The sequence below is a fragment of the Pseudopodoces humilis genome, chromosome 3, assembly GCF_049639895.1.
Source record: "Pseudopodoces humilis isolate 2021_Gansu_Grassland_sample_001 chromosome 3, ASM4963989v1, whole genome shotgun sequence".
NCBI classification, from domain to species: Eukaryota; Metazoa; Chordata; class Aves; order Passeriformes; family Paridae; genus Pseudopodoces; species Pseudopodoces humilis.
The window spans coordinates 47,730,337-47,742,520 of NC_142202.1; the positions used below are offsets into that span (position 1 = coordinate 47,730,337).

Genomic DNA, 12,184 nt, shown 5'->3' on the forward strand with positions numbered 1-12,184 from the left:
GGTGGTCAGGCACTGGAACAGGTTGCCCAAGGCAGTGGTTCAGTCATCAGCACTGGAGGTATTTCAAAGATGTGTAGATGTGGCTCTTAGGGACAGGTTTAGTGGGGGACTTGGTTGGACTTGCTGTATCTAAAGGTCTTTACCAACCTAAGTGATTCTATGATCTATGTATTACTTACATCAGAAAAGAGTGAGCATTAAGAAAAGCCATTGCAAAAGCTGGAAACATGCATCCTGTTTGGTAAATGATTAACAACACCCTCAGCAAGATTGTGAAGGAGCTGCATGGCACACAATGAAAGCAGAATGGAATTCCTGTGCTCCTCAGCTGCCTTGGGGCCAAGTTCTGCAACTTACCGCCACAGAAATTTATTTAAAATTGTGTCAAAGTTCTAAGACTTAGAAAAAACTTCCAGCACCCAATCCAGAAGAAAATAGCTGAAAAGAACCAAGTCAAGTGAAAAAGAATAAAATCCTAACTCTGAATTACCTTCCAGAAGACCCGGAGGAAGGACTGGACTGAGTTTGGCACATTCAATACTGTCCCATAACAAAGGATGAAGGGACATGAAGGAGACTAATGGTGCCAATTCCTTCCTTCCTTGGTCTGTGTAAAAAGCCAAAACTCAAGTGTGGTCTATCTAGCTTGCATACACTGGATTCCAGGAATTTAACCAGAATTTTTGCCAGAAATCATATTTTGTAAAGAAGCTAAATCTGGAGCTGAAGATACAGAAAACCAGTATCATGATATAAGAATACAGTTCATGCTGTGGTTATTTTTTTCCCCTGCAATAAAATGTCAGAAATGGCTACTCCAATTCCTAATCTCAGCACATGACAGGTAATTATGGGGTGGAACTGTGTGCCGTTGAACTTCCCAAATTCCATCAGTCTGGTCCCCACTTCTGCTTCTCCTCATCATCCTGACTTGGAGCTGGAATTTATACTTTCCAACCACCAAATCTTCAAGTTTGCAAACCAAAATTGAAGTGTCCTCAAAAAAGTTATTACTTCAGGGAAGTTTAGCAGCCTAAATAGATCTGCAAATAATGAAGAGAAGCTCATCTTATGTGACAAGAAGCTACTCTGATTAAAGTGAAAATAAACTAATTCTGCAACTGCAACTTTACTGGGAGCTAGAGAAGAGCAAGGAAAGAGCAGACGCCTCTTTGGGAAATGAACAAGAAAGCTACACCGGGCACACAGCACTGCCTGAAGATGCTAACCACACATATTGCTGTAATTGAATTAAGCATTTTCCATTTACTAACAGCTGTTTAAATTGCTGCTGTGGCAGTTTAATTTGCACAGAAGCAGCTGAGAAAGTCCTCACACAATCCATTCTACTCACTCTGCACACTGGATACCAACCTTCTACGGACACTTGGGGATGAAGGGCAAATTCAGTACTGTCTTAGGCTGCAGCTAGGCTCTGCTTACTCCTGTGCAAAGACACTCTTGCATTTGACTGCTGTGGCTTATTCTACTTTTCCTTGTTTTTACAACCACTTGCACAAGTCCACGTGGTCAGTGAGCAAAATTGCACTGTTGTACATAGATAAGCAGCTTGCTCTTTTTCAGTCTTTGCACTTGACTCATATATTTTCTTCCTTTGAAAATTGCTGTGTTGTCCACAGAAAACCTGAAGCTACCTTTACAATCCTGCAATTAACAGTCCAAGAACCAAAAGCACATGCAGATGAAACTGATTCACATTACACTTCTCCACAGCCCTCTAGGCTTCGGTTTTTGTTTTTTTCACTCTTGCTAATCTCTTCTCTCTAATTTGGAAATTTTTTTTTTACTATTCTCTATGTCTCAGTCTTCTACTTAGAGTAGGTTATCTCAGGATTTATTCTTGAACATCAGTATTCTAAAGTGTTATGCGTTGCATACTTGATATTAAGTAAGTTGAGTGGCAAGGCTCACATGAACAGTAATTCCAGCAGAACAAAAGAAGTCTTACGTCACCCTTCAAAAATCTAACATTACACAGGATTACCCTGGAAACAACTACATTAGGAAAAGAAAAAAAGAGATCAAAATCCTGGAACAAGTTTTCTGCTTTAAGGGGTTCACAAGGTTCTTGGCAGAGCTCTAGTAAAACAGAAAACCTCAAATATCCCACGTACTATCATATTCCTGAAGAAGTTCCACTGCTGTGAGGAGAACAGCTCTGTGCTCAGGATCTCGGATGTTCAGTTCATCCAAATCTTCTTCTTCTAAAAGCTTAAAGGTATCCAGATCTTCATAACCATTAAACAGAAAAGTGGGCATGTGCTCCTGCACAAAGGGAAAAAAGTAGGAAGAGTGGTAAGACAACATATTCACTTAACTTATTTTGTCAGTAAAGATACTAAAAGTGATTTTTGCAACCAGCAAGAAAAGCAGTAAGTTAAGTAAGTGCAAACCAGTGCACACCAGCAAAATTATAGTATTATAGTTTGCATAAATACTGTTCTGAGTTCAGGGAGGTAGCTGTGCCAGAACTAGAACGCTGCACATACTGTTGTGTTTGGAATGCAGTGTATTAGATGGCCTGGGTATCATGCTACCTGAAGGCACAACATGGCATGGCTCTGTATGAGGGGAAAAGTATGAAGGGTGAATGACACTCACACCAATTTATACCAAGAGCTTCTGAATAGAAACATGAAAAAAATGCCCACTTTAAAGACAGGGTAACTATTGTTATTTTACACTTTTTGCTTGCCTCTGGAGAGTGCTAGGCTGTGGTCATACTGTGCAACAATTTATGGTGTCTGAGTGTACACAACTCACAACCTGCGGCACTTCGTCAAGCCTGACAGGCAGTTCTGCCTGGCGTCAGCTATTTCCACTCTGCAGCTAAGACCTGATTCTGCTAAGTGGTGTCACAATCCTTGGGACTGTGAATCCGGTGTGCAGCTTCCAAAACTAACAACTTCAAAGGTGCTGTCCCCTTCCTGCAAGCAAAAGTAAAAGGGTAAGCAGAGAGAGAGAGAATTTGGACCTTCAAATTGATGCGATCCAAGAGATCCTCAACTGACTTGGGCTGGGGTGGTCGGCTTTTTCGATGTCTCCTGGTGGGCCGCTTCGGCTTCTCTTCCTCTTCATTTAACACATCCACATAGATAAATTTGAAGGTGCCAACTTTGTTGTTCAACAGACCCATCCAAGTGCCCATGGGGGGTTTGCTGATTATATCAATGATGTCACCTTTCTGCAGACAAAGAAGCAAGAAAGACATTTAGGATTCTGACAGATATTTAAGCAAACACACCCACTTGGATTTCCATGTACATTTTGAAAACACTTCAGTTATCAAAAGGTTAACCACAAGCTTTTGCAAAAATGTCTGAATATACTTGTTTCACAAATGGAAGGGAAATTAATTAGGTGACATGCCTCAGACAGCAGAGCAAGTCAACAAAGGATCCTGGAATGGACCCCAACTGTCCAGATTCACAAACCTGCTGACATCTCTGTAGAGCATCAGTACTGTGTGGTACAAAAGTCTCTATGCTTGCAACTACCTGAAATTGGTGCCAATAAGAATATGCTCAGTGTAAATGAGCAGAATTTCAAATCAGATCTCCTGAGCAAAGGAAGCCAATGCAGAAGGAACCAATAAAGTTGATTTTCCTAATGTGCTCCCGACCCATAACAAAGAAATGGACACACAACTGCTTTTGCATGCCTCAAGAGATTAGCTTACATACATCTGTTTTAACAGGAATTAGCTGCCCTTGGAAGCTAATTTTAAATAATGAACGTAAGGAGTCAGATAGTTTGAACTGAATACAGAACAACTAAAAATAATCAAAGCTGATATCCAGGAAAATTAAACGGGAGTGACAACTCAGTTAGAAAAGTATTTCAATATTAACTCAAAGCAAATTTTATTAACTGAAATGCCTTTAAGAGACACTGTGTGCAGGTTCATGCACATTTCTTCCAAGAGTTCTGAAAATTTTTCCACTGAGGATTATTTCATTGTGGCAGACAAAGTATTTTTCCAATCTTTCAAGCAAAACCCTTGCAAAATGGAAATGGATTCATGGCATATCTTTAATTTTCCAGAAGCTAAAGGCACAAGTGTCTTTCCATGGACGCAGAGAAACATGACTACTTACATTCTATAACATTTTGCTATAATTCCATCATTGCTATACAGGGAAATCTTAAATGTATAAGACAGGTTAAAGGGCTTCAAAAACACATAAAAATTAATTAAAATATTAAGAATGCTATAGTTATTGTAAAAAGATCTTAATTTAGAATTTTAGCAAAATAAATGTTCGACTCCTTAAAAACAGATATAGCTGGTACCTTGAGCTTCAGAGAATCTGTATCATAAGGACTTGGAGTAAAATCAGTGTGAACCCTGGCTCTTCCACAAAAAGGTCCTCTGTAAGGAGGCTCTTCATCATCACCGTCTTCTGATTTCACACTCTCCCTGTTGCTGGTCGAGGAATCTGTTGTACTCACTGTCTGACCACCTGTGTGAACGACACAGTATCAGTTCACACAAAAGTTTCTTTGTGAAGAAGCTTCAGAAACAGAGGCAAGACAGAAAATGTGTCTTCTTTCCACAAAACATGGTAATTAAAGTTAAAAGTCCTTAAATGCTTTTATTTCTGATACACACATGTGGATGGGAGAGTTAGCAAATCTACTCTGCACTCCTGCTTTCCTGAATTCACCCCCTCAATATTTAACCGAGAAGCTGTTTAACAAGTGCCTCATCTACGGTACTTCACAAGAAACTGATGACAACTTTCTGGGAAGTATTGCTCACAAAACTTTTTAGAGGAAAACAAGCCCTTAAACCTGCAAGGGGTTCTAGAATCCCTCTCAAGTCCAGAAATTTGGTGAATAGTGTAGCAAGTTCACATCACGTGTGTTCCATTTAAGCTGTTTCTTGTAGATACAGTCTAGACCAGAGAGGTTTTAAATACTACTCTTCCTTTAACCAGTTAATGAGAGAAACTCAAGGTTTTTCTCAAGGGAGCATGAAAGGTCCATCTAGAGTGGTCAAGTAATTTACTACTGGTCAAGAAGCAAACAGGCTCATTACTACATTACATGTATATTAGAACATTTAGATTGTAATAACAGGACCCAGAAGCCAGAAAGCAAGATTTCACTTTTTCAGGGTTCTGCATAAACATAAAACAAAAAGAACCCCTGTCTTTGCACCAAAGAACTTACAGTTCTTTGCAAACCCCTAATGACTGAGCCATCAGCCCATCCACATTTTAACCACTGTTTCTGCTTTGACTTTCTCTGATTCTGCTTACAGTGGAGATCTCTGCTCCCTGAAGCCACAGAAATGGAGCAACACAATTACAACTGAACTTACTCATTGAGCTCTGACCGCTTAAGGAACTCCTCAGGCTCTCCACTGAGCCACCAGCTTTCAGCTTGGGTTTGTCCAGGGAGTCAGTGTCTGGTGGTGGTGACTGTGGGGAACCCGGCATGATCCCAGGGCTGGACTCCTAAAAGGCATTGGACCATTAAAGTTTGATAAATGAACATAAGCATTGATGGGAGCTGCTTGTCCACCTCCAAGGAAAAAGGTTCTGTTTTCCTGATCTTAACCAGACAGGCTGAAAACTTCTATCTATTTATTTAGTAGTTACTTATTTATTTACCACACCTGGGTGTGGTAGAAACTCCACTTTATTATGCATGATAGTGGTGATGGGAGCAAACAGACAAGTCTGAAAAAGCTAGCATTGTAAGCAGAAAAAAACCCCAAAATCTTACACAAAACCCTCAATTCAAGGGTTTTCATGACACATTATATTTTTGCCAGGAGTACTTGCAAAAAAACTAGTGCCAAATTCAGGTTTCTGCATCAGGATTTTGTACAAAGATGAATACAAACCAGACAATGCAAGTGAGACATGAAGCAATGTTTTTGGGGTTTTTTTCTGTGAATTTTTTATAGGCTCATTTGCCTGTAAGAACAAAAAAAAAATTAGCTAGAAAATGCAGCTTGTGCACAGTACAAATACTCCTAAACATAAATATAAAAAGATTTTGCTATGTCCATGTCCTGGTTGCTACAGTGTGCAATAGTTGAGACAATTTCTCTTTTCATTCAGTCACGCATTACAGAAAATGAAAAGGGTGTCTCCTAAACTGAAATTCTGTCAGCCTTTGTGAAGCACAGTTAAAACAAAGCAGCAGATACTTGTGGCCAGCGTAACTTTTGCTTGTTTTAATGCATGCAGAGATATTGAAACATACTTTGAATCATGATCCCTGAAAGTTATAATTATTCTAAAACAACTGTGCCATAAATAAAACAAAATAACTTTAGCTTGCAAACAAGAGTGTTTTGTGGAGATGTATAGCCATAAAACTTTTAGATGAACACTATTATTTGCATGCTGCAGAATCATTAAGAAAATCTCATCCCAGCATATGACTTCAGAGTCATATGTCAAAATTAAAGAGACTGAGAGCAGAAGTATCTCTAAATCACTGTAATGCAAAGGATCTCTTTTTATTGGCGGACTTTGCAGAAGTGCACTGTAAAGCCAGTCAGACACCAAACCATCTTCTTATCAATATAAAATCATGTTACACTTTAAAATATTTTAATTGCAAGTTTAAATTAAAAAACTGTAAGTGAAGCACTGTGCCAGTTATTAAGTATGGCTAATAAACAATTCTGCAGAAAAGGGATTCTATAGTCACAAAGCATGGCATAACACTGTCCACATTTCTGGCTCTCTTGGTGCCTCTGGATTCTTCAGTTTGGGGTTGTTACTATGAATGTTACAAACTGCTCCTTTTACAGGCAACCAAGGCTTTGAATTAGGAACAAAAGTTCCATTCCCAATTTGCCATGACTGCGAGCACCCCCCGCGACCGGTCCGAGCCCGCTTGGGGGCGGTGTTAACCAGAAAGAGCTCTGCTTTCCCAGCCGCTTTCCAACCTATTCCTGACACAATCCAAGAGGCAGCCCCGGTTTTAAACAAATGCCGAAGATTTTTGTCTCCACTAAAGGAAAAGGGAAAAAGACAGCAATTGTTTCTAGGCCACTGAAATTCAAAGCCTAATTTAGAACTAATGTACTTCAGGTTCGCCTTTAAGAATAGACTATAAAAATCTGTAATGAAAGAATATTAGGAAAATCTTCTGTTAGATGCCCCTTTCTGACTAGACTGTGCCTCTGTTTTAATGTGCTGTTGCATAGGACAAGCTGTGATGGAGAAAAGACCTGTAATAGCAGAGAAGAGTTGTGTATATGAAGTTATGCTGGGAATTTAAACTAGGGTGTAAATTGCAGATTAAATATATTACTGTGACCCTGTGTCAAAGACTGGTTCCCTTAATAAATTATGATAGAAAAGAAATGGAAATAGAGAGTGAAGTGTGTAGTGCCATCAACAACAGACTTCTGATGAGCTACTTAAATGAAAATCTGAAAATGCATTTTCCACGGTACTGGCATCTATAGGAAGCCATTTCACAGTGAGGGATTTTTTAAGAGCATAGGAATAAGTCACACCATATAATCTTGTTAGAAATTTCTTCAGAGATGCCTTGATGCATGGGAAACAATATTGATTATCACTACTACATTTTTAAGTGTATTCCACTGCAGACCTTACATACCTGCTCAGACAAAGAGCTGCTGTATTTTTTTGACATCCTTTTCTTCATGGTTTCTTTTACAGACTTCACCTTTTTGCCCAGAGATATACGGGAGGCAGAGGGTGATTTGATCACTTCTTTATAAACAAAGTCTCCTTCTTTGCCCTGGAAAATAAAATAGGACTTAAACCTTTAAAACAGAAGAGCCATTTTTTCCCTCAGCCAGCAGTTAGTGCAGAGGTGTCCAGGCAGACACAGGACAGCAGCACAGTGTCCTGCTGCCTGCTCCAAATTCAGTGTTGAGACCTTGTGCAAACCACTGAAGCTTACTCTTTAGGCCTGATGTGTAAATTTTTGTGAAAGTATTGTGTGTAGACTGCGTGCTGGGGACTGTTAGGATGCCTTTATCCCTTTGAATTTCAGTAAGTATTTGATCTGATAGAAAACTCCATGTTTCAGGCTAAACCTTTCTAACAGGACACAAAACAGTAGATGTGGCTCATGTTGGTCAATACTACAAAGAGTTTAACAGGAATAAAGGTACCTCTGAGATACCAGCCAAATATATATCTCTGAGTGTATTTATATATATGGATATCTACACTTGGCTACCTAAATTTACTTTTTATTTTCAGACATGCATTCTGCTAAACCTCTGTGGTTTTACTATGGCCCATAAGAAAAAAACCAAAACAACACCAAAAACCAAACACCACAAAAAAATGTACTAAATCCATCAACCATGGTAGGTTAAACTTGCATTGCTTTTTTTAAGGCACACAACAGGGTACTGACAAACTAAATTAGCTGCTCCCTATATAGTGGATTACAAAGACCAGCTGCTTTGAATTCATTTAACCTTTTCTAAACCAGCATAGGGTAGCGAGCACTTACGGCACAAGTACATAGTTAACATGGATCAGCTGACATTTTACCAAACTTCTATGATTCAGCCCTTATTCAGACTGTCCAGGCAGGACATTGCACAGAGTCTTATGCTCTACTCTGGTTCAGGAGCCACTGAGCAATGCAGGTCTATTAGATGTACTCCAGCACCCTCCATTGGCAAGGGTGCACCAAAAATCACAGCACAAAAAAAGACCAAAATCCATCTGGTCAAAGAGACTGACCACTGAGTTTGGTCTCTGACTTGGTTAAATTTAGCTGCAAGAAGATAGCAAACCCTAAGATAAATGTACACTGTATTGTACATTAAAGATTTATCTTTTTTTTCTGCATTTATGTATGTTTTCTCTTTATCAATGTTCTTACAAAAAGTTTCTCCAAAATTAAACTGATACTTCATTTCTGACAATACATTATTTTTCCCCTCAAAAGTTGTTCATAATTACAGCTTCCTTGGTAATTTTTGTCTTTTGCCAGAAATTAACGATAGGTTTTTGCCTAATCTTTTTTCTGAAATAAACTTTCTACTTAATGGACTTACATGTTTTCAAGAAAAAACCCACTTTGATCCACATATATTGTTCTAGCGCACTGCATCTCTCCCACTACTGATGCTCCCAGGGATAAATATAACATCTAGACTTCACACTTTCTTATATTAAAAACCAATATGACCAAAACAAGTATCCATATTTAAAGATAAACACTAGAAGTTCAGAAGTTAATTTGTTTACTGAGTTGCAAATTGATGAGTAAAATAACCACACACAGATTTAGCAAATTTAGGGGTAATTAATGATGTTTAAAAAAACAAACCAACAACAAAAAACATGCCTAAAAACCCCAGCCAACATAAAAAACAATATAATGCTGGCCTACAAAATGGTTGACACTTTAGACTTGATTTAAGCAGACAGAAAAGTTATCAGATCAAATGCTGAAACATAGAAGAAAAACATATATGGGCAAAAGGAAAAAATATGTTCGCAATTTCATTTGATATAATGTTCTGGCTCGTTTCTGTTCTGTTATTTTTGACCACAGGCCAACCAACAGTAACAGTGGGATCAACATGAATAACATAAAATGGAATTAATTCTCAGGGGAAATGTGTTTTTTTTTTAAACACAAGAATGCTCTGAGACCTAATGCGCAGCACCCGGCACAATGGGATCCTGGTCTACTCCAGAGCTCTGAGATACAATGAGAAAAATAATGAACTTCTTACATAATGACTTCCATGCAAATAATTTGCAGACCTTCAGCAAAGTTAGCCTCATCATTCCAAATAGTAAATATTTTCACCAAGGAAGTAGAGCAAGCACATGTTTTGTCTTGGATGATGCTCTGAGGAAGTCAGATATAAGAACAGCCCACAGATGTGCCCCCAGATCTGTGCTTTGATCACGTGTTCCTACCTCTTCACATATACTGTATATAAATACTTTTACACACATGGATATGGGTGGGTATGCTATTCTCAAAGCTAAGGAAGTTTGAGGTTAACAAAGATGCTCTGTTTTCTTGGATCCTCAAACTGTTATTACAGACCTAAATTACACTTTAGTCTATTTTAACTCATAACTGTGTATTTCATTTTATTCTATTCCAAGTCTGCACCTTCTCAAACTCACCATTTGGTCAGAACTGTTTCCAATGTGAAGGGAACGATTTGTCAAATCAAAGCCTCCAAAGCTACAGGTTCTCTGCAAAAAACCAAGGATAGATGGTTTTATCACCGTGATTAGCTCCCTTAGAACATCTGCGATTTGGAGAACACCAATTAAAATACAAATGTCTGCCAAAATGGAAACAAACAAACAAACAAAGGGATGAGAGATTATAAATCAGGAAATCTGTTGTAAGGCAATATGAGTCTCTCTTTTCCAGAGACAACTCCTTGGCCTAAGGTCTGCTGCTGTTGAGTCATCTACTGCCTACTCCTCTTTTTAAAAAGAAAAGACTTTTTGGTCTCAGGAAACTGCTGATCTTATGCATCAAGTTTTCCAAGGTGCTGGCAACTCCATCTCTTCACTCCCATCTGCCTTCATAAATAAGTCCACAGCAGCACTGAAACAGAGAACCACCAATCTAAATCTTTTAGAGCATTGGACAACCTACCTTCTGAATAGCTGCATAGGCTGCATTTCCACTGAAATACAGGGAATCACTGGAAGCCTAGTAGGCTAAGCCCTTGGTAAGAGGAGGGAAAAACCCAGCCCAATTATCCATAAGCATTGTGTCCCCAGAGACTCAGCATGCCCTGATTCCACATTAGTCACTTTCAGCTTTTTCTTTGCAATGCAAGGAGTAATAAAACATGACCAATGAGAAACCAGCTGCACAGTACTCAAGTAACTGGCCTTGGCAGAAGTCTCATGGGGCAATCAATGCAGGGAGATGAAGGTATGGACATTACAATTAATTTGCTCTTCAACTCTGGGCTCTGAGCATGGTTTTGAAGACAGGCAGATTCCTACTACAAGTATTCTTTTCACAGTCCGAGCTGAGATAAACATGAGGCAGAAGATCAATGTTTGTGAACTAAAAGTTTCTAGGGCCTGAACTACCCAACCAAGTAACTTCAAAGGCACTTTAAGAATCAGTTAGGTATTGATTAGGTATTGGCTCACAACTACAAAGGATCATGAGTCAGTGAAAACCCAGCACCTGAGAACTACCAGCCCACTTTGTCTATTAGGAAGAAGCAAGCTGTATAAACAGTGACACTTAATAAACAATTATAAGAATTCATTCTTTTAAAGTAAACATTCTTCTTGTTCACCACTTAGAAGCATTCATATTAATAGCTTTTAAAAGGTTTTATTTCTAGCTTCTTGCTGCTTACACCCAACAAACTTGGATGACAGTTTTTGTACCAACTACAATTCTAGTGGAACTCAAAGCCAGCTTTGTGTAGGCCCCACACACATTGAAGAGGATGCTGTGATGTAGAATTTTTCTATGTGCTTTTTTCCAAAAGGCAATGTGACTATGGCACAGGTTTTAAAAATTGTTTTTAGAAAACTTTTGAGACCAACCACAAGTAGTAAGATCAGTTTCTAAAGAACAGCATGTTTAGCTAGGAGTAATTTGGTCCTTCTGTGAAGAACCATTATAACTCATCCTGCAGTGTATGGTAATCCCAGCAATGAAGAGAGGACATCTGGAACTGCTCTGAGCAAACCTGTCTGTCAAACCAGCCAGAGCTCCTCCTAAAGAAGTCTTCTTGGAAAGCAGAGCAACTGTTGCTTAAAAGCTTCTGAGTAAATGTACCTTGTTAAGGATGCTTGTTGTTTCCCTATGGACCTCCCCATATATTTAAAATTTAACTTCCACCTTCAGACTTCAGTAGAGACCCTGGCAATCCTGCAGCAAACAAAAGGTCTGTTGATGAGGAGAGGGATATTCAATGGAATGGCCATGCAATCAAAAGTATTATTCTTCTGGGAGAAAAGAAAAACTGATGCCATTTGAAAACTTCATGCATGTCCAGGCCACTGAAACAAATATAAATGACAAAAATGAATGGCAAGGCAAGACAGAGTGACCAATTCCACTGAATACAGAGGTATTGCAATTTCCCTGAGGTTGCAGCAAACAAACATTAAGCATTTCTAGGAAGGAGCAGCATTAGTTGAAGCTTGTCACCTATTTGTGGTTCCAGGAAAAAGTGCATTGA

General features: G+C 38.9%; 1 protein-coding gene across 6 annotated transcripts in view; it reads right to left on the reverse strand.

Annotated features, from left to right (window-relative positions):
- Positions 1–12,184, reverse strand: part of SASH1 (SAM and SH3 domain containing 1) — a 541,099-nt gene that overhangs the window by 12,828 nt on the left and 516,087 nt on the right. For all 6 annotated transcript variants that reach the window (XM_088052803.1, XM_088052802.1, XM_014263649.2 and 3 more), the window contains 6 exons: positions 10,137–10,208; positions 7,618–7,761; positions 5,348–5,483; positions 4,315–4,484; positions 2,996–3,205; positions 2,136–2,286 (listed from right to left, as the gene is read on the reverse strand). In XM_088052803.1, coding sequence (XP_087908929.1) covers positions 2,136–2,286; positions 2,996–3,205; positions 4,315–4,484; positions 5,348–5,483; positions 7,618–7,761; positions 10,137–10,208 — 883 coding nt within the window. The remainder of the gene's footprint in view (positions 1–2,135; positions 2,287–2,995; positions 3,206–4,314; positions 4,485–5,347; positions 5,484–7,617; positions 7,762–10,136; positions 10,209–12,184) is intronic.